The sequence below is a fragment of the Periophthalmus magnuspinnatus genome, chromosome 15 (genome assembly GCF_009829125.3).
Source record: "Periophthalmus magnuspinnatus isolate fPerMag1 chromosome 15, fPerMag1.2.pri, whole genome shotgun sequence".
In the NCBI taxonomy this organism is placed as follows: domain Eukaryota; kingdom Metazoa; phylum Chordata; class Actinopteri; order Gobiiformes; family Gobiidae; genus Periophthalmus; species Periophthalmus magnuspinnatus.
Window position 1 is genome coordinate 17,195,064 of NC_047140.1, and position 25,821 is coordinate 17,220,884.

A 25,821-nucleotide genomic window follows, 5' to 3' on the forward strand; every position below is an offset into this window, starting at 1 on the left:
TTTGAGTATGTATGTACGTGCGCGTGGGAAAAAAAATTGAAAATAATGTACAAAATTGTTTAAAAAGATTGTATGTTCTATAATAAATAAACAACAGAACACTTAAGTAGTTAATTTGTGCCTATAATAAGTCATAGTTCATAATTCAACCTTCTACAGCTCAAATCTCATCGTAGTACAGAAAAATAACCAAAAATTCCCCATCAGTGCAAAGAAAAATCCCCAAAAATGACAGACACGAGAGGCCTGGATACTGTCTTACACAGATGTTGCTTTACTGTTTTACAGAAACAGATTACAGTAGACAATTGTAATTAGTTTTAATCACTGGCCAGAGTAGTGAACTAATCAATGGACAGTGCAAACATTATGTTGAACTGGAAAACACATGCGTAGGTTGCAATACCTTTTATCTTTTTATCTTTAATAAGTTTTCAATCAGATACACAGTTACAGCAGAAATTCTACCTAGGCTTGTTTACTTCTAGTTTTGCACACAGACAATCACATGTAACTGTCATACAAGTGTATTTGTGCCACTGAAGTTACCAGATTTGTCACATCTTTCCACTGCTCATTAACTCTGCCTTTCTTTCTTCTTTCTCATTCAAAGGATTTCATGAATATCAGCTGTAACCCAGGATAAAAGTCATTTTAGCATTGAATTATTCACTACATTTCATCTTATCTGTTTCTCTTTGGGTGGAAATCGTCGTCTCTAATGCATTTTTCATAAATAGTGCAGAGTTCAGCGAAGGTCAGATACCGTGTGGGTCTTGAACAAAGTTGTCCTGGTTTTTCTATGCACTTTTTCATTCCACTGTCTGTATGGGTTGAGTGAAGAGTTGACAGGCTGCCAACAGAGGCCTAAGGCAGTGCAATGTCCAGACTGAACCAAGGTCTAAGATACTTGTGTTGGTAATGTACTGCTGGATAGAACCATTCCATATACATTCAAAATGTTGTTATCACTAAGTGTGTTTTTGCATGCTGTTTCACCCATGGTTTGGCCTGATGGGTTGCATTTTTTGAGATCTTAATATTTTGTGCCAATTTGTAGTTAATAAGGTGAGCCCTAGTTAACCATTTTTACTCAATTCAGTCATTCAGGTATGGTCATGGTATAATGATGGTTGTTGAATGCAGCCCTCAACTAACCATCTAACTAAATGCATAACAAAATAAATAAATAAATTATGGTTTGCAGCTCTCAATTTGATTTGTATTACCCGTTGAGTAATCTTGGCCCATGCTCTCCATGTAAAATAGTTATACAACCCACCTAATGGTACATGTTGGCTATAAGTAAACTGTAAAATTCCATTAAAGGTGAGTCAATTTTTTTCATCCTGGCAGCTGTGTGAGTTGGCTCTAAAGTTGTCCAGTGGCAGTGTCCCGGGGGAGCTGGTCCCGATAGCAGTGAGGAGCCAGGTGGTGTCCACATGGGTCCAGACCAAGAGACTGTTACAGCAGCAGATCGGCTTAGCCCTGGACCTGGGGGATGAGGTACCACCACTCTCAAATAATAATTATAAAAGTTGTGTTTGGTACAACATTTTTTAAAGGTGTAACTTTTGTGGTTGAGGGGACTGCCACCTGCTTGATGTTATGGAGATGTTTTTGTTTTGTTTTTTGTCTGGAATGTTCTACAGAATGACAGTAAACATGTACTGTGTATCTTACATAAGTTACTTGAACTAATTTGATTATGAGGTTTTTGGGGTTGTTTTTTGAGTTTATATCCCTATCCACATACTATTGATAAAAACCCAAATGGTACATGCATCTTCTATTTACAAATATAAAATAAATGTACATCATGTTTTAAAGGTGAAGACAATATTTTCGAGAAGCTGTGGGTGGTGAATATGACTGCTGAGAAATAGAGGAAGACCTTCACAAATGACTTGGGGATTGAATCACTGCTTTCATGGCTGAGGTCATGTAGAGTGATAGTTCTGTAGAAACAATACTCGACAACATTTGAGTTACTGCATTTCAAATCACTACAGCTGCTCCTAAAGCATTTCAACAAAGCTACCTTTAAAAACACGGACATTTGTTACATGGGCTTTGATATTGCGCACTGTAAGGGTAAATGGCTAAGGAGAATTATTTTCACAAATGAGTACCATAGAATACATTTTTGTAAATAATACCTTCTCATCAAAATGTTGTGAAACATTGAGCACCTTTCTTCAATTCAGAGTATTTCCTGATGATAAATGACTCACATTTTGGTCAGTTTTGGGTGCACATCATTATTCATTTGAAGTTTTATTAAGTAAGGATCAAATAGAAGTAAGAAGGAAACTATTTAATTGGACCATTAATTAAATGATTTTCAGCTCTGTTTACAGATTTTCAAATTGCAAATGAGTTCTCCAATTTATTTAGCTAAAAATTGAGACATTTCATTTAAATTGATATGTTAATGTTGTGCTTTTTATGATTCCTGACTGTCATTTTTTATTCACTGGCAGCAACTAATTATCTATGCATGTTATGAGTTGGAATCTTTTTTAAAGTTTTTGTCACAGTGCTGTTAGTGAAAACATTATTCATTAACATCTTAGAAAACTTTTAATTGGTAAATATTTAAAAATTAAAGCATAAGGAATTATTGTGGAGACATGGCTGCTGTGGCACATTGTCATAATTACATTCATTTAAAATGTGCTCAGCCTACATTTACACATATTATATAAAGTCACATTAATAATTTAAACACATGACAGAGGTCTTGGTTTAGTGGGATAATGCATCTTTATGTTGTAGCTGTAACCACAAGAGTTCATTGCTCTATTCAGCTTATGCAAATATAAGCCTATATTCTCTTTATTCTTTGTATTCTGTAGGTGGTAATGCTTAATATGAAGGCAAGGGAAGTTCATTGTATGGCCTGTCATGATTAACAAGGGGTGATATATTGCTGAAGAAAATATTGACAATAAACGATAAAGTTGAAACAAATTCATGATATTCACTGGTATAAATAACCCTAAAGAAGGATTATCCCCACAAAAAGTATTCAACATGGACAATATTGTTAAAACATGAGCTGCAATAAGAATGACACTTTAGTGACAAGTTAGATTATATCTACAATGAGTGATAGAAGTTATTTATTCAGCCTTCTACAGCTCAAGTCTTAGTACTGAAAATGAACTAAAACATATCCACTCGCACAAAGAAAAAAGTCCCCACTATAAATATTAACCCCCAAAAAGTATTGTTCCATCTATCATTTATACAACGATAGGCCGATACAGTAATTATTCTGACAGACCTAATTTTGAGTTTAGTTTAAAAATTGTCAGGGTAGAGGTCATGTCATATTCAGCCCTAATCAAACATATGAACATAAGCATTTAATTTTAGCTGATACAGCTTCACAGGACTGGAGTCAAGACTGTTTGTAGTCACCCAGTAGGTTTGGTGGTTTGATTCTTGATCTTTTCCATTCTGTTGTTTCTTTTGGGTAAATCCACTGTTCATATTTCACTAAACAACTTGATCTTCTCACTTGCGTGTAATTGTTTTAGCCTGTAATGACCAAAAGGATTCTAAATTCAGCCTTTGTCTCCTTTGTTACTTTGAACCGCAGCCATATCAGATCTGTATCATGTCATGCCTTGTAAACATCACAGGAGTTTATCTCTAATTGCAATCAATAAATCATTCATCAAGCCTTTCTCCACACTTTGTCAGACATGAATTATCAACAAGGCCAACTCCACTGCATTTGGGACACATATCATGATCACACTGCATCGCCATGGATAATTTATAGAAATATATTGAACATTTAGCTCTATGTTTTGTATAATTAAACTTGGGACGGTGAGCGGTGTGCATTCAAAGCAGTGTAAGCTACTATCAGTAGTTCTGTGCTGTAAAGGTTTCCTCTAGTAATACTCAAGAGTCTTACAGTTCATGTTACAGTAATAGCTGGTTTAGTTCCTTTTTATACTGGCTTGATCGCAGTTTAATCCTGATGTAGGATCACTTTGATCCTCTTCAGATTTAGCTCAGGGTTTGTCGCTGTTAATTCCTAGTTTTGATGTAGTGTTTTTGTGTTGTTTTTTTTTTTTAATCCAATTGTATCTCTTTCTCTTGTTAAGTGCCTTAACCAGACTTTTTTAGAAATGTATTTTTTGAAAATTTTGAATTATATAAGCAGCAGTTTTACATCAAGTAAGGTTACATGACATCTCAATCCTTTTGAGCGTTTTAATACAAATTGAGATTAGAGATCACGTTAAAGTTGCTTTTCCACGTGTTTGTTGTTACATGTTACATGTTATTGCTTTCCCTGGAATGTTCCACAATACCACATACAACTTATTAAGCTCCAATTGCTAGGTTGTTGTGAGCAGGCTCGCCTCTCTGCTAGGTTAGTAGAGAGGCCAACCATGCTTATAACAAGAATACACAACATGTGTGTGTGTGTTATTTTTCTTTTTTCTTTTTTTTTTACAATACAATTACTGTAATTGAACACAACTCTGATAATGCCATACAATCGAACATTCAACACAAAGCAATAACATCTCCATAGAGGCAAGCAGGTGGCAAATAATCCACCAAAAAAAGTTAGTAGTAATAGTAGTTCACAAATTCTTAAAGTGTGTTATGTTTACAAAGTTCATTTTGTCTTGTTGTTATTTTGTTTGTTTAAACGTTGTGTTTTCTTCTAATAAAACAAATATCGTAAAAAGCTAAATAGCTTATATACTTGCCATGTTTCAGCAGTAGGACTTTTGCCTTTGTCAGAGGTGTCAGTTGAGTGCTGTGACATGTCTCTTATCAACTGTTGTTCCCAGGCGTGGTCAGTTTGACAGATCTGGCAGATCTATCAAACTGACCACGCCTGACCACACCAAGGCACAAACCTCACAGTGACAGATATTATACAGCTCCTAACTTTCACTGCTAAATCCACTTTCAATACAAAGGCAAAATATACAGACAGCTGAGGGCTTTGCCATGTGTGATCCAGTCTTAGTAATGATGAGTATCTTTTTTATGGAAGATTTAGAGGAAAAAGCTATAAAAACAGCCACACCATAATACAAAACCACACTATGGAAACAATACGCAGATGACAGTATATAGTAAACCAATGGACACTGGTCAATATCTCCTCTGAACCTCGGAACATCCCATCATGCATAAACTGTCAGTAGTAAGAACATTATTCGAATGGATCAACACCATCACAGAACAAAAGCACAGGAACAGGGAAGAACAACACATCACACAAGCACTCAGACAATATCAATATCACACATTGGCTATTAAGAAAGGGAAACAACAGGTACAGAATAAACAAAAAACTAGCAAAAAATAAGGGTACTGAACAGAAACACATAGTGACACTACTATACATACGGGGGTCACAGAACAGATACAAAGAGTACTAGGAAAACATAGCATCAATGCAATAATACCACACACCAAGTGTGACAACCCTTGGTACATCCCAAAGACAGAACCCAACTGGAGACCAAGTTCAATGTCATCTACGAGATTCCATGAAAAACATACAATAAAAACATATATTGGGGAGACAGGAAGAACATATAACACAAGAAAAAGGAACAGAAAAAGGAGTGTGAGAAGGAAAAAACAACATGGCTAACTAGATCTGAAGAAGAAAAAAACAAGACAGGAAAACCTAAAATCCGTAAGATCTGACCACTGTAAAGGGAAAACCATGTCATGGACTGGGACAGGGTCAAAATCATAGGAACAGAGGACACAAATATAAAAGATGGATACGAGAGGCTACTGAAATCAAGAAGCGGGGCACACGGACCATCACAGAGATGAGAGGGCATTTACCTTGGTTCATACATGGAACTCACTTCTCCAGAGACTACCATGTGACGTGAGTCATGGTCAGTCTGATCGATCTGCCAGAGCTGTCAGACTGACCATACCATGAAAACACACAGTTCTTTAGATTGGTGTAGTATGGAATAACATCAAACTGTTTTTGTGCATTTAGCAGATTTAACTTTGAGTTCAGGTTTGAATTTATTTATTTTGTCCTCATTTTACCCATTGTATATATTTGTAATAACCCAAGACATTTCTATTATTTCCAGAGTCTTAACGCAGAGATGCGAGCTATGACGCGTGTGCTTGTGGGGCTGGAGATGTTTCAGTGCAATAGGAGCCCTGGGCAGATGGACTTCTCCCTCCCTGCTCTCTCCACAGTATGTGCTCTGTTGTTTTATTATGCTGTGTGGGTATTGGTTTGTTGTCCTGCAGTGGGTGTGCTCCAGATGGTGAAACAGATGTAGCATTGGCCAAAGGGACACTGAAAGCATGTCTGAATCAAAATCACAACATGTTTTAATACCGTCATAAGGTATCACCTGCTGCTGTGTTAGAATCGTTACTCTGTATTTGAACTTTAACAGTTTAATATTGTGATCTATTTGTAAATGACGTTACTCTGATTTCTATGCCGCAAAGGCCCTTTACATAACCCCTGGGTCGTTTCAGGGTTAGCGTTGTCACAAAACTACACAAAAGTTTAAACTCAATTTTGATACTAAGAGACTGGCTTGATACAATACCAATTTTGAAACTGATAGAAAACACTGTTTTAGATGGCAGAATATAATTTTCAACATAATATATAGTAGTATCTTTCATATTACCTTGTAGTCTCAAGCCACGTTTCCACTGGTTTGCTTTGGAGCACTGTCTCCAGTGTTTAAGGTGAAACCTACCTTCATGTTTGAAGGTCTGACCCTGAGAGTATTACCTCCCAGAGGGGTCTGGGGTCAGTATGGAACAATTCCAGGTATAGTTAATGACCAAACAAAATGATTGGACAAGAAAGAACAGAGAGTCAGGCAAAAATAAGATGGGAAAAAGCAGAAAATAATAATTTCTCACCAAACTGACCACTGTATTTCCAGTTATGCCTTAACTTGCATTTGTGCTAACTTTGTTTTACTCAACATGTAACAGCTGTTTCCTGTTTATGGATGGACCCTGATCGTGTATAAATAAAATAAACAAATATATTACATTTCCAGTGCATAATGCATCTAACATGAGCCAAACCCAATGCATTACATAAAGAGACGCCATAACGTGTCGCAGAGATGCGGAGATGTAGATAAATGAAAGAAATGCAGAAAGGGCTTATGATAAACTGGAAGAAGTTTTGTGTTTACGTGAGCTTTGGCCTCGTCTCACACCACCACAAACTTGTAAACATCTTTTGGTGAATTGCTGAGATCAGCCTTATGATTACGAGCATAATTCAGATACGATTTATATTTCGTTATTAAAAAAACATGAGTTATGTTTGGGTAATGTCAGTGTCTCATAGCAGAGACTGGCCCCTGGACACATGAGCATGGAAACACATCTCTGAGGCAGCAGCACCAAACGGACTCGCTCCAAGGTGGCCCAAAGCGAACCATGCCAATGGAAAAGAGGTTGTATAGTAGTTCTGATGTAGAACTACTATACAACCTAAAACTATTCACAAATTCTGTCCTATTTATGTGTTTTTATGTTCAGTATTGAGACTTTATCTTGTTTTAGTTGTTCATTCAGTAGACTTTGAGCACAGTGTAATACTGAATGTCAATAAAGTCTGCGTTACATCTGTATTTTTACATTTGAACACAGGTGAAGTGAACAGCAGGGGTAGTTTGGGAAGCAGGGGATGACAACTTAATAAAGCTTCACCTAACAACTCAAAGCCTCTCCCTCTATATTTATGGCAATACAAACACTGATGTATTCATCATGTGTCCAAAATCTATTGCACACTTTTACTAAACAGAGAAAAATGAAGCACAAACACGACACACCCGCTCTCACGGGGGTCCTAGAATGCTGGAGTCATGCTGGGGGCATGTGTGGAAAGCCCTTAATTTACCAATGGCACTAGGTCTCTTTAGGCTTTATTTTAGCATTTTAGAAACACTTGCAAATTACTATGCAAATTAAGGATTAAGATGGAAATGGCAAAAAAGTACTGCATAAAACTGGCCTTGTCCAGAAACTAGGATTGATTTTAATTACAGACAAATTGCTCCCTTTACTCTTATTTCAATGTGTTTTACTAACTAAAAATGTTCAAAACAAGTTCCTGAAAATATCAAATGTGAATTGTCTCTCTTACTAAGCAATAAATAAGACTATAAGAAATAAACCATTATTAATTAAAGTTGTGTCCTAAGGCAGCTTTTAATTAAATGAGAACTTTGGCTATTTGATTTCCATAAGAGTCATTTGTAACACAGGAGCACCCAATCACTAAATGATTCTGTCTAAAACAACACAATAAAGTAAAAACAATATTATACAAATATTCCACTACAGAGAACAGCACTTAAATGTATTCAAATTCTCAAATTTTCCCAGTTGCAGTAGGACCGTGAAATGTCAAGTCTATTCCGATTGAAATCAAGTTTGAAATTTTAGTATTGTGACATCACCAATTGGAATTATCTCTTGCTTCCCACCTTTGAAAATCAGCAGTACTCATCTCCATCAAACCATCTGCATTTTACAAGACTAAGGGCATATACGCTATTTCATATTCTGTTTTCTTTTCCCACTCTCTGCAATACAATGGAGTACAGCTATTTTCCCAAGTCGCATAGTTGCAACCATTGACAACAAAACAGCGTTACCACAGTTTTGCTGACAATACACAGCTTTATGTAACCATATATCACATATCTCCCTCTAATCCTAAACAACAACAAAACCCCACTTTCAACATAGCAAGAAGTGGATGCTGCCAGGAACATCTCAAAAAAGAGTTGAGTAGTTGTTTTCAGGCCAAGAATGAAGGATTAGAAGTTATTTTCTTTTATCATTCATGTTATAAAACAGCAGCAAGATGGTGGACTGTGCACATAGACAGAAACATGGGCGTGTATTTGAAGCCTCATTAACGCAGACAATAAGACAGCCCACTATAGCATGAAAAATATGAATAATTATGGAACAGATCTTGTAGCAGGAACAGGAGAGATCTATAGACATATTTCTACTCTTAAGTGTACTGCTATAAATTTGGCTTTGTGAAATGAGCAAACTTTTATAATATTTAGCATGTTATTTCATCTCAATCATCTATTTTGTTAATTGTATCAAAATGACGCTTCTCCACTGTAACTTGGCCTGGTAGTGTTGCCTGCTTTTCTCCATGGAGATATACAAGATTAACGTCATACTGAGGAACATTTTAATAAAACAGTAACATCCAAATCAGAAAAAGTAACGCTATTGTCAGTGAACAAAATTCACAAACTAGCAATGTGCTTTGGCTATGGTTCAACATAAAACAATGAATATAATAATAGCAAAATATAAACAGAGATGGACCCTAACCTGAAAAGTTGCATAATGCACCTTTAACTAGCAGTTCCTTCTTCTTTCTAGTGTGAAACTTTATTTTTAAGGAAATGTGTCCATCCACTATCCCATCCCATTATTGTCAACATACACCCCAGTTTAAAACATGACTGGATCTCATTTAACCATCTTCACCTCCAATGGTTGCTTTTTTTTTTACATTATTTGTTGTCTTGCAGTTATGTTCATTTCTGACATTTGAGTCTGTCTGGTGTCTCTCCACATCTCTCCCTGCTCGCCCTCTATTCTCCATCTAATGTCTTACCTAATTTACTCCTCTCTTTGTTGCTTCTCTTGATCCTATTTTTGCATGTTTTCACCCTGATTGCCTCATCTCTCCCCTTCGCCTTTCATTCCCCAAACTCTGCTCTCCCTCTTCTCCCCCCCTTTCACCACCCCATTCTCTCCCTCTTTTTATCTTTTTTCCCCTCTCCGTCTCTCTCATCCTCCGTTATCCCCCTTTCCCTCTCTTGCCTCAATTCCTTTCACTCTCCCCGTTTCTCACTCCCCTTCCCCGATCTCATCCTGTCTTTCCTCATTCTCTCATATCTCTTCTCTACCCACTCTCTGTTCACTGCTCTCTATCCACTCTCTATCCACCTCCCCTCTCTATCACTATTTTTAATCTCTCTCTTCCTCATGCATTCCTCTCTCCTTCATAACTCTCGCTTTCGCCCACTATCTCACACGTATCTACTCCTATACCTCTCTTTTTCTGTTTGTATCCCTCCCTTATCCCCATTCCCTCTATCTTCTCCCCTATTTATCTCTATTTTATCTTCCTTTCACTCTCTTCCCACTCGCGCCCCCTCCCTCAATGTCACTCTCTCTTTATCTCTCTCCCTTTCTACTTCACTCTTCACTGCTCCTTCTTTCCTCCCCTCTTTCTTCTCCTCTGTCTCCCTGTTCTCTCTTTGGTCTTCTCTCCTGCCCCTACATTCCTCCTTTCCTCCTTTCCTTCTTGTCCTATTTTTTCCTGCACTCTCCTGTTTCCTTCTTTATCTTTCTCCCTCTTCCTCTCTCTTACTCTCTTCTGTCCCCATTCTTGTTCCTCTCTCCTCTTTGCCCCTCCCTCCTTCTGTCTTCCCTCATCTTCTCGCTTTCCCTCTCTCCTCCCCTTTCTCTTGCCCCCCTATCCCTTGCCCTCTTTCGCTTCTCTTTCTCCTCTCTCTCTTTCCCTCTCTCCCTCTCTCCCTGCCCTTGCCCCCTCTCCCTCTCTCCAGTTGTTTGCCGTGGCGTGTGAGTGCAGTTGGCCTGACGCGGTGGTGGAGCTGCAGGTGTGGTCCCAGTTGTCGTTCTTCTGTTACGAGGCTGAAGATCACAGCCTGGTCCTGAGCTGCTCCCACAGAGCTCTCAGTCTGAGTCTGCCTACAGCAAAGAGGCTCAACAGAGCACCCTATGTCCTGTAAGTCTGCTATAATCACTAATGTAAACATACAGGGGAGTATTATTGGTGGTTTATTGATGGTTTTCAGATTCTGGAGTGTGATGATGTCAAACTCCCAGATGGGGGGCACAGTTTTCCTTATTGATTACATTGCACTTTACGATGAAATGTACAAAAGGTAAATGTCACAAATATTGAATCATATCTATTGATAATTTGCAGCTGATGTCCTAAACAGTTATTGCTAATGTGTGCACTGTGTCACATTCATACATTTATTTATTTTTTTCACTAAATTAATTTTAGCCGCCCTCATCTGTATTATACAAATTATTTGACTATAGAATGTTGTGATGCCATTTAAAACCCAACAATTGTGTTTGTGTCTTTTTTTTCACTCCCACCCCCTCTCTTTCTCCTTCTCCGTCCTCTGTCTCCTCCCAGTCCCCTTCTCTCTCTCTCCCTGCCTCTTTCTGTCATTCCCTTTCTCAACTGTCCTTCTCTCCCCCCTCTTTCTTCCTTTTATCACTGTTTTTTCCACTCTCACCCTTCTCACCCTCTTCTCTCTCTCTTTCTCTCTCTCTCACTCTCTCTCGCCATTTTTTCCTCCTCTATCTCCTTCCTCTCATATTATCTCCCTTTCTGCCTCCTCTGACTTCCTCCTCTGTCTTCCTCTTCTTCACTGTCCCTCTCTCTTAATACCTCCTCCCTCTTTCTCCTCCCATCTCATTGCCTTTTTTTCTCTCTCTCTTTTCTACTCCCACCCCCTTTCTCTCTTTCTCCCTCCTCCATCTCCTCCCTCTCTCTTTAAATCCATTCACCTTGCCTTCCCTCCTCTCCACTGTCCCTCTCTCTCCCTTCCTCCTCCCTCTCTCTCCTCCCCTTTAATTGCCTTTTTTCCTTTTTCTTCCTCTTTCCATTCTCACCCTCCTCTCTCTTATTTCCTTCGTCCTCTATCTCCTTTCTCTCTCCCTCCATTCTCCTGTCATCTCTTCTCTCCTCTTATCTCTCTCCTATCTGTAATGTAAACATATATAGAGGATATTTATGGTGTTTGTTTTATTTCATGAATACATTTAAGTTGAATATCACATAAACATGATACAGGAGTGTTTTACTTTGTATTGTAACAGCACAAGATTTTATTTGCAAAATCCACGATTAGCAAGTGACATCTGGTGTGTGACTATGAGCATTGCAGTTGAATTTATGTAATCATATTTTATTCCTGAAACTCATGAGGCCTTGAAATGAATGTCTACAAAAATCCAGTGTGATTTATGTTCTTCAGCTCAAGCCATTTAAAGTTTTAAATTCTTTTCATAATGCTGTTAGTAACTGTCTTTTATTTAACCAGTTAATCTATTTTTGTGTTATGTATGTTATTGCTTCATGCATAACCACCATAGCCACATATTGTACTTAATACTATAAGATAATACACAAAAGTCACTTAACCTGCCTTCTGTACTTGTCTATATGCTGCTTTATATATATTCAAAACCATAGTCTTGCCACTTATGGGTTTGTAGCCTTATATCTTTACTCTTCTGGCAAAGTGGTGTTTTAGATTTTATGTCTTATGTCAAAAGTTATTTATTTTGATTCTTCTGATGCATTTTTCCTATTCTCCGCCTAATTGTGAACTTTGCATTTCAGCACTAGAATTTCCCCATTGTGTGGCAAATAAAAGTTCCATCTTATCTTAGCTCTTATATATAGTTATAGTTGATTAAAGCACATGTTGTTTTTGTCTAGGTACGATGATTGTGCAGTGAATGAGATGCTGAGCAGAGCGGCCTGTTTAAGAGGTCTGAGTTTGGCCCATGAATCATACGGTGATGTCAGCAAATACAGAGAGGCCCTGGATCTGCTCCTGTCCAGTGTCAGGTACTATCAACAGCTAATGTCAGGTTTTCATGGTTTTCTAATTATGACTTGCTCTGATAGTACCTGTGATAAATATTTATCATAGTCTTACATCAGTTAAGTGGCAGGATGTGGATAAAAGTTACTAAGAAAAAATACAGGAAGTAGCAGTGGGAATGCCTCTACCTATGTCATTAACACTAAAAACTCACCCAAAAAGCAGACTTTACATACTTTACACAGTTTTCTGACAGTCTCAACATTCATTCAACAAAATAAAAGTGTTGTCTTTTTTTAAAATTAATTGAATCGTAACAATTGTCCCATGAAGACAAGTGTTGGCCGTTGTTATCATGATGATTACTAGATAAGAGGAATTGCCTCTCCCTGCGTGTGTCACATTAGCACATCTGAGTGGTCATATGAACTTTAAATCATCTTCTTAGACATTATTTATTTTATTTTATTTAATGAGCTCCTTTTTTAATATTTCACATCTGTACTATATGCAGATATGCAGATAAGGCTGGGAGCTGGAGTCTGTGTGCTGCTGCTGCCAGACATTATTGGAACACTTGTCTCCCTTTGGCTGGGACCCCCGAGGAGAGAGCACTACTGCGGGACCCCCTAGAGAACACTCTGCTCCACACACACAGCAAACACACAGTATGGAGCTTATATATTATTTAATGTTTGTAAATCCCTTACATACTTTTATATGCTTAACATATTTTGCTTCAGGTGGTAAGTACACACTACACATCATATGTTTTGCTACCAATATTTGTGCGTATTTGCTTTTAGCTGTAAATATTACACATATTGCCTCTAGTTTGTGTTAATAGGATAAGCAAAAAGTTTAATTTATTTTTTAACATGTTTCTTTACTAATTGAGGGAAAGTAAAAATTATGATATTACACTACTACTACTGCAACTTTGCCTTGGAGATATTAGATATGTTTTATTTTAGTTTAAATTATGCGTGTCTAGTGAGCTTCTTCGTTTCACTTGTGTCACTGAAATAGATTAATCTGATTGCATGATTTCTGTCTGGCTCAAAGCGCAATGGAGGGAGTGGTGACCAGACTGATACTACTATTACTACTACTACTACTACTATTACTACTACTACTACTGCTCGCTACTATGCAAAAGGGTAGTGGCATTAGGCTACGACAAAGATTTACTAATTTACATACTTGAAAGTGATAAATTCAGTTTAGACTAGTATTTATTCTGTCCTTATTAATGTCCTTTTTTGCATATCCTTGTTTTGCTGCTAATTAGACATTTACTACCACTTTTATCTTACTAAACTCCTTATCAAAGTGTTACCATAAACTTATGGCTTTTTATTCCATCAGTCATAAAATCATTAAGACCCAACAGCTGTTACATTGCAGTAAAAGTTATAGTTTATTCTCACATTTTTCATTATACTCTGCTACTGAAGCACTAACTCATCTACCCCTGTTAGCTTTATGTCTGTGCAGTCATTTAGTTAATGTATCCTGATACTCCGAATTTAATAAGATCAGTCCAGCTCTGAAACAATAGCACATCTCCCTCCTCTCTCCTCTGCTTTGAAGGTGTCTCTATTTGATGTGCAGTAAACCTTATGTAAACCTTGTTAGCAGGAGAAGGTGGTCTCCAGACAGCAGCAGTACAAAGACTCACAGTTGTCCCTTTTGCTTTGGGAAATGTTCAGTCCCTTTCCAATTACAGCCCTCTCAGCGAAGACCGCCTATGCTCTTATCAAAGCTTTAAACTTGTTGTCCAAATCTTTAGTGTTTACCTCTTCACACTTTGCTGATAAACAACAATACAAAAATACCAAAAACAAATGCATTTTTTATTATGTCTTATCACAAACGTTAATAAAGAAGCAGGCTCAATACTGACTTAAAAATTAATAACTCTTTGTTTACAGCCCATGAGAATATAAATGAAAAGTTCGGACAGTCCAGATTTGGAGACATTTGAGCTCTAGATTGATACTTTGCAGCCAATGGCAACATTCCCACAGGGTGTGATGCTAACTAAAGGCAGTACTCTGTCTGAAGCTCTGTTACTTAAATTAGACTTTAATCTGAACTGTGTTTTAACACAATGTGACCATAAATAATTGACTTAGCTGGAACAACAAAAGGTGAGCTAATTTGTACTGTTAAAAAGTCTCTCACACATAAAATTACCTAGCTAGCATTAGACAAGGGTTTTTCAGTTAGTCACTCTCATGTGTTTTTCTTGAAAATCAAAAATCAAACTCTTGAAAATGTGTTGTTTAAATACATTTTATATTTTTTCTTGAGTTTTCAGATTATCAGATTATCTTATCTTTTTTTGATAGTGTTTGCTAATGTGTGTATTGTGCCATCATGGAAACTGCTGAACATTCCACCATAGAGATACATGTAGCCAGCAACATGATGTCACTGCAAAGTATCAATTGCCAGTAATACCTAATAAGTTTGATTCCACTATGCAGTATTACCAAGTGATCTTACACAAGTTCTGATACAGAAAACAATATAAATATACATAAATAGGGCAAAATTGGACCTTCTTTGAACAGTATTGATCTGTATCAGTACTGCAAATGAGTATCTAATTTTGATTTAGTTTTAGTATTGATTTTCATCTGCATGCCAATTTTTGAGTAGTATTGATCATTGATCAATATTGATCATTTCAGTTCGGTGATGCTTCCACTTGAAGAGGGTTTGTAAACTCGGCTGTGTCATATTTAATGGCAGTAAATGCATTGGGAGTCATGAGTAGAGTCATACCATAAATCATTTACCATTTTCTACCATTTTGACACAATAAACATTAATTAAGGGTAAATTTTCCAGCATCGTTTTATTCCTACAATTCAATAATCATATCATTACTTTTTTTTAGGTTCAAGTGTTGCATAAAAAGTGAAAAGTTGTAAAATAATTGACAATGTTAGAGAAATATTACCTTTGTACCCTTGTTTTGAAGATTACATTTCAAGATATATTACCCATGTCTGTGTAGGATTTTGTTCCCAGCTTTAAAGATTTGTATTTCTGTGTTTTCTTTATATTTAATTAATGATGAAAATGATGAGAAACCTTCTACCAGGTACTGCTTCTGGAGTTGTTGTAGGCATACATCTCCAAAGATGCTCCTATGGACAGCTCTTAAGCCAGGGGGATAAACAGTCATACAAATGTGAAAAAGCTCCATTCAAATCTATAATTAATGCCAGTTTATGTGGGAATTTGCCTGGTTCTTTTTACAAACTTGACTCTACTTTCCAGCATCGCTCTTAGGCGTGGCTTGTGTCTCTGTGGGCCTGATGTAATTTCAGCTCTGGATGTAGTTTTTCCACAGGCGCTGCACAGTTGGATCTTTTACATTTTTTATAAAATTTTTTTTTTTTTTTTACAGAATAAAAAGACATCGGCATTTTCAACAGGCAAACCAGAAGCAATGAGTGAGTACTTCACTGACATTACAAAAGTTCAACATTCTGTGCAAACATTCTCATCAGCGTTGATCGTTTCTCCAGCAAAGTAGATTCTCTCAGAATGAGATTGCTATTCAATAAAATTAGTCTATCAATATGCTTTTTTTTCATGGCCGATGCCTTCACCAAAGCCAGAGCAACCAAATTGCAATAAACATTTCCACAACTGTATTTCCCTGCTAAACCACAAGAGAGCCGTGTAATATATATATATATATATATATATATATATATATATATATATATATATATATATATTTATTATTATTATTATTATTATTATTATTATTATTATTATTATTATTATTATTATTATTATTATTATTATTATTATTATTATTATTATTATTATTATTATTATTATTATTTATTTTTGCAGTGTCCTCTTTGCATTTAAATATTCAAAAAGGTTAAATAAATCCTTTAGTCGGGTTGTCAGCCGAAATAACATATTGACCTATTAAAGGCAGATAGTTGAAAAAGTGCAAATACTATTATATCAGACCACCAACATATTACACATATCACTAATTAAAATGAGAATTTGTCATTTTTCTCAACTTGTTTTTTCAGGTGATGATGTTTCTTTGAAGGCTTCCATTTACCGTTTGCTTCTTCAGATCCACTTGGACAAATCTGACTTGAAAAGTGCCAAAAAGCTCCTGGAAAAGGTCCAGATTGACCTGCCTCGTGGTAAACACAAGCTGTGAGTGAAAGTGAATGCCAGTGAGAAATGCATGAGGAATGTCATTCTTGAGCGTGTTGTCTTCCTCTTTCTCCAGATCTTTTCTGAAGTCTTTAATCTGTGTAAAAGCTCAGCTTGGAGACAGTGTGGTGATGGAGATGCAGAGACTGGAGGGAGAAGGAGAGCAGTGCTGTTCATTAATGTGGCATCGGGTGGCGCTTTGTTCTGAGGACTTAACCAAAAAACTGACCTGCTACCAGAGATCCATTGACACTCTCACTGTAATGTACCTCAGTCAAGCAGCTTTCATTTAACTTCACAGTGAATCATGTACTGACCGAAGATCCGCCTGTTATTGTACTGTACATCCACTCCTCAATTAAGTAGATCTTTATCACCACCATGTGGATTATAGAGAGCACTACACTACATACACAGAATCAAAAATGTTCAAATGTATCATATTAAAGGTTATATATTATTCAAAATTGACTCTTGTGAGCTTTAAGTCATGTTAAAATGTCGTCTTTTATCAAAAGCATACCCGGCGTTCTGTTTTGCTTCATTCACATTTGTTTGAGTAATGTCCTGCATTTATAGACTGTCTGCATCTCTAAAGATCAAAATGCTTTGTTCCATCTTGTGATATTATGAAGTTAACAGCTACTTTTTTACCTTTTGTTGAGAAGGGACAGGCTGAAATGATACAAATGATTCTAGTGAAGGTGTATGGAGTTTAAAAACATATTGGAGCACTGTCTGTATTGCCACATGACATCGCAAGGTGAAACCGTGTTTTCTGCATGAAAGAAGAACTCAGCCTAAATATGCAGGGTCTGAGCATTAAACATGAATGAATGAAATAAAACAGAACTCCAGGTATGGTTTTGATGAGGAAACATTATAACATAGATCAGATACCAGCGTAATATGGGTCCTTTAATAGCCAAAACACATTTGTAACACTTCAACTCAATTATAATATATTATAATGTATACCTTTTCTAGCTGGGTGTTTGCCACCTTTTCTGCATGGATATATTATTGCTTTGCTTAGAATATTCCACAATATGGAATTCAACTCATGTTATCTTGCATTTATTCAATTACAATGTTTTTACAAAGTAATAGCATCTTCATGAAGACAAGCTAGTTGTGATTGTCCGCCAGAAAAGTTACATAGTCCACTGATAAAGATAGACAAAATTGCAGTACCTAGTAGAGCAGGGGTCGGGAACCTATGGCTCGCGAGCCAGACATGGCTCTTTTGATGACTGCATCTGGCTCTCAGATAAATCTTAGCTGACATTTGTTAACACAATAAGTAATGAATAAATTATACATAAATACAGAAGTAATCAAATCAAGTAATTCTCAAAAATAAACAAAACTACGGTAAGAAAACCATTTGGCTCCGTCTTTATGCGCTGCCTCAACTCACATCGCTCTTAAAGTGACGGTATATTTACGTAAAACTTCAATAATGACAATCCTAAGATATTTTCCAAAATCAACATTAATGCAATAAAACAAGTGTAGCTTATACATATGAAATCAAATATTAACATAAAACATAATTTATTAACATATTAACACTGAATTTGCATGCATTACCAAACGAAAACCAAATCTTGGGTCCCACAGATGTTATTTTTAAAAAAAAATTAATAATACATTCAGAGACTTCTTATACTCTAAAATTGTTGGTCTTGTTTAAAAATTCACACATTTAGTTGTATTCAGAGTTAAAAAAAATATTGTATGGCTCTCAAGGAAATACATTTTAAAATATGTGACTTTTTTGGCTCTCTCAGCTAAAAAAGTTCCCGACCCATGTAGTAGAGCATGATAAATGGCAATTGGGCTCCCGCCAGTGGTTAAACTTTATGATGAAACTGGAACTACAAATCTATCTATGAATGAATACTGTATAGGCATTTATTTAGTAGTGACAGCCCTTAAGTTTTTTTTGTCTTCTGACCCTCACCTGTGGTTTGTGTTCATATGTAAACAGAGCACAGACTCCCAGTGGCAGAAGGTCAGTCTGCTCCTGGAACTCTCTGAGTGGATGTTCTTCAACAACTTTCCCAAAACTGATGCTCTTCAGATGATCCAGTGGGCCATAGACCTACTCCTGGAACCACAACTTGAGAATACACAACCACCAGGTATAATTCTCCCTTTCTTTACTTGTCCTTACCTATTATATAACCCAACTTTATATAACCTGTTAAATCTGGTTATTTCACTTTTCATCACCAAAATATCAAGGGAATCTATAAAACTGAAATAAGTTTAGACTTAGTGTATTTGAAGATATGCAAGTTAGACTATCAAGTATGCTGCATAAAATATATAAAAACATGCAAAAAAGAGCTGATAAAGTAAAAGAAACATGCAATGTAATCTTTCAAATAAGAGTATAAAGTGATATCAAAGCACTGTGGTTCACTGTACAGTCCATTCACTTCTTGTTTAATTCTTTAACCTCAGCCAAGACATTTTACAGGGATGTTTATTAATATTATCAAGAGAATGAAAAAAATTATAAAAGTCTCTTTATTCAGGGGTTTTAGCTTCCTGTTATATAAATAGAATCTTAAGGACTTTTTCCCCATTTAAAAGATATATTATTTTGTCTTTAACTGTTAATCACTATGACAGCGGCCCAAAGTTTTCATCATTCTGAAACTCATGAATAATGCCCACCCTCATTGTACTTTATTTTTCTATAGTTGTATATCCCTTGTGTGTGTATTTTTTGGGAAGCCTGGCCCTATTTTACATAAGGAAGCGACTGCCCCGTGTATTAAGACTATTTTGGTACCCTTTGAATTACATAATTATTTAATGCTTTGGGAATTCCTGCTGAGAAAAGCACAGTGTCCCTGCTGTGCAGTCATTAAATATTCCCAAAGAGGCGAAATTAATTAATTTGAAGATTAATTGCATAAACCAGCGCATGGTTAATACCGTCTTTATATTACAGCTAAATACTAATCATTGGTCATGTAAAAAAATATATTCAAGAGTTTATTTAACAAAATTTTGGGGTAAAAAATGTGTTTCTAAATGTGAATTTAAAAAGGGGACAGTATGTGATTGTGCACATAATGTAGCAAAGTTTGATGAGTACCAATGAAGTACTGTACAATTCTACTTTTTTCCATTACTGTAACTTATTTTCAGATTACCTAGTGGCTAATATACAGTTTTTAAGTTATAAATTATTTGTCTTAATTTTAGTTGTAGAAATGACAGTAACACTTCATAAAAAACACACATAATCAGCCCTTATAAAGCATGAAGACTTAATTAATAATGAACAAATACTGGAATCGAAATGGCTATGAAGAGTTATTAACAAAAAAAAAAAATACACTTCAATTGATTTTTGTTTCAGTTGATGAGTCCACAGTCAGTCAGTCCACATTTCTGAAAAGTGGATCTCCAGAGCAACCCGTTCAAACTGTGTCTGATCTCAGAGACGTCAAGAGTCTTGATGCTTTAATAAGAGCTCACACTCTCCTCGCTGTGATGGCTGGAAGGACCTCCCCTGAGCACCAGGCAAACCTGCTCCGAGCCTACTGCTTCGTCATACAGATGTGGAAGGTATAGTATGTTTAAAATCTACTTTTATGATGTTTTAAACATTTTCCTCATCATTAACTGAATGTTATATATCCATTATGTCATGCATGTTTGAGTAATCCTGCATTGTCCTGTATTGAATGTTCAGAAAATTTTCAACTACTTGCTTCAAACAGTTGGAACGAGTAGTTGAAAATCTACAGCTTGCTATGGTCAAAGGAAGTCTATGAATATGATTATATTATTAAGATTTTAGATATTACAGACAAAATGTTAAATAATGAACTAGATATGTTATTGTTTCTTACTAAATATGCCCAAGAATGTATGTCTCGTTTAACTCCAGTTATTATCATACTACCTTATATACAATTATATTATCTACTACCTTGATTTAATATAACTGCTTTGTCTATTGTGTCTCTCTAGATTTTGATGACAGAAGTTGGTCATATTTCCAGTGAGCTGGCGAAGTTCCAGGCCCAGAGTGTGTCTCCGGCCTCAGCGGGATCCAAGAAAGGCAAAGACAAAGACAAGGGCAAAGTGAAGAAACCAAAAGAGGTGTGCAGATAATTCAGTGACAACATATTTCTATGACGAGACATACTCACAATGGTTGAAGTTGCAACTATTTTGGCAGTATTTTACTTTGTGGCTTTTTGTTAAAATCTAAAATATTTCAGTTGAGATCTGAAGTCGTATACTATAATGACAAAGGTTAATCGGTGCATTTGGTACAGTATGTTTGGATTTTATTTATTGGATTTTTGTTTAATTATTTTTATTTTAAGTATTAAAAAGTCTGAGTGGCTGGTAGGTCATTTGCAACATCATGTGTATTCTGGAGGACATTACACATGACAAATGGTTGGATTTACTTTGAAGTCACATTTAAAGCTAAAACATTTACATGAGGATGATAATGATAATAATGATGATGATGAGAAGAAGAAAAAGAAGAAGAAATATATAATAAAAAATAACAAAATGATTATAAGGTACATTACATATTATTCAAATAATAAGTAGAAATAGTTAAAGAAAGTAAGTAACTTAAAATCCACTAAACAGCTGTTCATATAATTTAAATACCCATTTAGAATTTCTCAGTGTGTCCAATTCATAATGTAGTGAAAAAGTGTATTCTCCATGTTCCAATATGTTTGCATTCACAATTTGATTTATTATTTGTTCAGTAATTATTTAGTTGTATTTTAACTGACGATCAAAAAATGTCAGAAAATCTGAAATGTTTCCGTCTTATTGCTTTGTCCTGTAGATCTCCCCTGATGAGGACAAACTAAAGCCCCTGTTCCCAGATTTGACCCCTCCTCTGACTCTGAAGGACTGGGTGTGCTTTTGCTGTCCCGACCAGGCCAGGCACGTCTTCAGAAACAGCAGCAGTCCCAGATGCCCTAACGCATGCTCCATCCCCAAACAGGCACGGCTAAACATAACTCTGTGACTCTGTGTTCCCCTGGGTCAGATTTTCGGAATGACTAGACAATGTTTCCACTGGGTATAAAATCTGTCAAAATACTGACTTGACCTACACTCTGTCATTTAGTGCAGTGCTTCGCATCCTTTTTTGTCTTGAATACCCCTAAGCACTCCTTAACATGGGTACAAGGCAAACTATTAGTATTATAGTGCATTTTCAATTAATACAATTATTTTTCTGTTGATTTAATTATATTGATGTCCAAAATCAATATCTATCAATCCAAGTCAATCAGGTTTAAAATAAACGTTTTATTCAAATACTATTCCATTTCACATTCTTTCAAAATGAAATAAATCACTGATTTAGTGGATTAAATTTAGGTATTGGCAGAGCTAGATTCATGGCTTTTAGTGTTGTATAATTTTATTGACGTGATGGATAATTAGTCAGGGCAATCAAATAACATATATAATGATAGAGAAGATGTGTAAATAATTCAATGTAATTTCAGTTGAACATTTAGGCTGATTATGTTGTTTACTTTTTTGCAGCCTCAGAGCCTGTTTTATTTGGACTTATTGGAGAAAGAGCTTCAGTCCTTGTCCCTCCCTCACCTGACTCTTCCTGTGTTACACCTGGCTGAGATAATCGCTCATGACCTTTTGGACCAGAAAGCCCTATCTGAACTTTATAGACTGAGGTAAATATCTACACACAGAGAAGTCCAAATGTTGCCCAGATTAGATTATTAACTCTTTTGAGACCTTTATGCAACTGTAATGTTATTAGTCATTAGCTTCAACAAAATAAAATATACAACAATTTATCAATTTTTAAAAAATGTTTTTAAGAATTGTGAAGACGTGTTATGAGATGCGAGTGGAGACACATTCACCGTATCATGAGAAACTCCACACTCTTGTGAGAATACATGAGCAAGAACTTATAGGGTAAGTTTTCACTCTTTCTTAAGTGCTCATTTATATATTTTACACTTAAAATAAATACAATAAAATACATTTTATATATATATTTGTGTTACAGGGGCAAGAGAGAGATACTCATTTCCAAAGAGAGAAAAGGCCTTGATCAAACTTACAAACAGGTCAGTTTATGTATTTTGATTACATTACATTATAGATGACTGAATGCCATACTATGTATCATATAAGGTTTAAGTTGTATTAAAAACTTACATCTCTTTGTTGTTTGTTTTCAGAAAGCCCTCCTGGGTGATATCAGCACACAAAGGAAGGACATTTGTGCTCAGAGCATTTGGCTGGGCAAAGCAGAGGTCTGCCTCAGGATGGGGCTACACGCACAGGCCAGACACTTCCTGGAGGAAACTCATTCAGTGGCAACAGTGAGTCTAAGAGCACTGTGCTCATTTATAACGGACAAGTTCTAGCACTCTAAGACTAAACAGCTACGAATTAGAATTTACAATCTTCAGTATAATATCAAGTTCTGAACATCACAATTGGATATAGGTAGTAGATTTTCCAGGCAACATTTTATTCCTGGTATTTTTTATGTTCAGTTTTGCTTTATGTAAGAAAATCCCTACAGGGATTACATAATTTATGTCAAATTATGAAAATAAGTGTAAACAATTTAAAATTCTATTTCTAATCATGTAAAATTAATCTTCCTTTAATGATGTGTGCTGTTTTTATTCCAGATTTTTGTCTGAAATAGTCTTTGCTGTATAGGAGTTTAAAGACCAGATACCATAAAGTCTAAATTAAGTTAAATTAAACAGATCCCAGAATTATACAAAAAATCGTGTGACAAATTGAATCTGAATTGTTTACATTGTCTCATTTGTCTTTTTCTTTACAATTTTATATTTATGGTTCTGAATTGCGATATTTTCCAGGCGTTTGCAGACCAGATAAGTGCAGGGCGTAGTCTGCTCCTTCTGGCCTCTTTGGCTTATGAGCAGCAGAGCTCTGCCCAGGCTTTGATCCTGTTGGACACAGCCCAAGCCTCTGGAGGAGACCCGGATTTCTGGTGCCAGCTGATCCAGACTCGAATCCAGGCCACAGCGACGCAACAAGACACGCACGTACACGCCAAGGTACAGCCAATACTGATGTATACAGATCTGTACCAAGCTACACTGATGCTGCATTCATGTCATCCTGGAAACTCTAAGATAAACACATAATCATTCAACTACCCAAAATGTTCTGTTCATGAGAGTACACACATGAAACACACACATTTGCATAATTTTAACTTGATTATCCATCCATTTTCTCCGCTTTATTAGAATAATCAGTGTATTATAAAACAAAATCCTTCTCTGTATGTATCTATGCCTCAACCAATCCCAAACAGATGCCTGTCACGGTGATCTAAACAAAGTTAAAATTATGAATGTTAAAGCCCATTTTCCCAAGTTTACATCTGTGACTTTCCGAGATCTTTTTCTTCAGATCGATGATATTATAAGACAAGGTTGTGAGGCACTCGAGCTCATAAAGGAGAAGCAGATGAACAGAAGCAAAGAGGTGGAGTTCTTGATCACATCAGTAAAAATGAGGTAAAATATTTCAATGAAAGCAAGAAGAAAAAACTTGAATTGAATTAAATATAGGTTTTTGATGCTGTAAAACCAAATAGTGTTTTATGCAGATAATAAAACTAAAAGCTAATTTTGATTTTAAAATACAAGTTATGATTTTTCTTACAAAAAAACTTTATACTACAATTAAGGGACCTGATCATTGTCCTAAATAAAACCAGTGAAATAAAAACATTAAAGGCTAAAAAAGAAAACATCCATATCATCTGTATAAAATAAATACACTCAATGTAACAGTATTTTAGGCACAATAAATTATACAGCTTGCATGCATTAGTATGTCTATAAATTGAAAAAATAACTGGTCATGTGAATAAATGGTAAAATAAATGAATAATGAATAAATAAATGATCAGATTTGTCTTGCAGAGGAGCTGTTGAGTGCATACATTTGGTTGGTGATGTTGAACCTGGGCGGACCCTTTGCCCTGAAGATGCCCTGAGGCTTAAAAGTAACTGTGATAAACTGGAACAGTGTGCACGAGACTTCACCCTCCTCCAGCACAGAGAGCAGGCAGCAGAGGCACTGGCACACTGCTCCCATGGACTCAGGTAGGGATGGGACAAATTCTTGAAAGATCAAAAGGGCCACAAGCTTATCGTCCCTCATGGATGCAAAATAATATCTTGTGTGATTTTAGGTCTCTTCCACCTTTAGACTTCAATGACATGGTGTCACAATTTTGAAGGGAAATTGTTCATTCACTTTCAATTTAAGATGGCATTTGAAGACTCCTGTGAAGAGCTGTCATGTTTAATTGAGGGGTCAGACAAAATACTATTATTGATATCTTGATTTTGTGGTTTGGTTTGATAGATATAACTAAATAACTAAAGGACATTACCACTAAATACAAATGACCAAGTTTTATATCTGTGCATTCACCTAGATACTCCTCATTGAAATACCAATTTTTTATTCAAGTTGTGAGAGATGTAAACATTTAACATTCTTGATCCTACTGTATTCATCATGATGTCCCTAGTCTGAGATCATCTAACAGAGCGTGCTACAGGAACATAGTCTCCTGACACAGATTTTCTCTTCAGGTTTTTAGCCCAGCACTCTGCTGAGACAGAGGAGAAACAGCGCCTCCTGCTGGTTGCCCTGTCACAGATGCAGGCAGCTGTCAGTCAGCTGGAACATGTGGCCCTGAATGCTCAGAATCTGCTCCCTGCACAGGAGGAGGTATGAAGGACACAGGTCCAAAATGTCCATCTGTTACTGAAGCTTAATGAGTTCAATAAGTGCTATTTTCAGACCTTTTTTTTTTTTGTAAATCTTCAGACCTTTAATTTCTTGAGTAATGCATGCTTTTTTTTTCAACTTTTTACTTAAAGAGAACAAA

The 25,821-nt window shown here is 36.1% G+C and overlaps 1 protein-coding gene across 1 annotated transcript in view; it reads left to right on the top strand.

Annotated features, from left to right (window-relative positions):
- Positions 1-25,821, top strand: part of LOC117382188 (cilia- and flagella-associated protein 46) — an 83,820-nt gene that overhangs the window by 28,374 nt on the left and 29,625 nt on the right. The window contains exons 20-40 of the mRNA XM_055227486.1: positions 1,357-1,506; positions 6,114-6,224; positions 10,629-10,810; positions 12,551-12,682; positions 13,174-13,327; positions 13,403-13,405; positions 16,084-16,129; positions 16,736-16,868; positions 16,945-17,128; positions 18,862-19,015; positions 20,251-20,459; positions 20,868-20,999; positions 21,718-21,879; positions 22,434-22,582; positions 22,734-22,832; positions 22,927-22,987; positions 23,102-23,245; positions 23,762-23,962; positions 24,324-24,430; positions 24,842-25,024; positions 25,523-25,661. Coding sequence (XP_055083461.1) covers positions 1,357-1,506; positions 6,114-6,224; positions 10,629-10,810; positions 12,551-12,682; positions 13,174-13,327; positions 13,403-13,405; positions 16,084-16,129; positions 16,736-16,868; positions 16,945-17,128; positions 18,862-19,015; positions 20,251-20,459; positions 20,868-20,999; positions 21,718-21,879; positions 22,434-22,582; positions 22,734-22,832; positions 22,927-22,987; positions 23,102-23,245; positions 23,762-23,962; positions 24,324-24,430; positions 24,842-25,024; positions 25,523-25,661 — 2,835 coding nt within the window. The remainder of the gene's footprint in view (positions 1-1,356; positions 1,507-6,113; positions 6,225-10,628; positions 10,811-12,550; positions 12,683-13,173; positions 13,328-13,402; positions 13,406-16,083; positions 16,130-16,735; positions 16,869-16,944; positions 17,129-18,861; positions 19,016-20,250; positions 20,460-20,867; positions 21,000-21,717; positions 21,880-22,433; positions 22,583-22,733; positions 22,833-22,926; positions 22,988-23,101; positions 23,246-23,761; positions 23,963-24,323; positions 24,431-24,841; positions 25,025-25,522; positions 25,662-25,821) is intronic.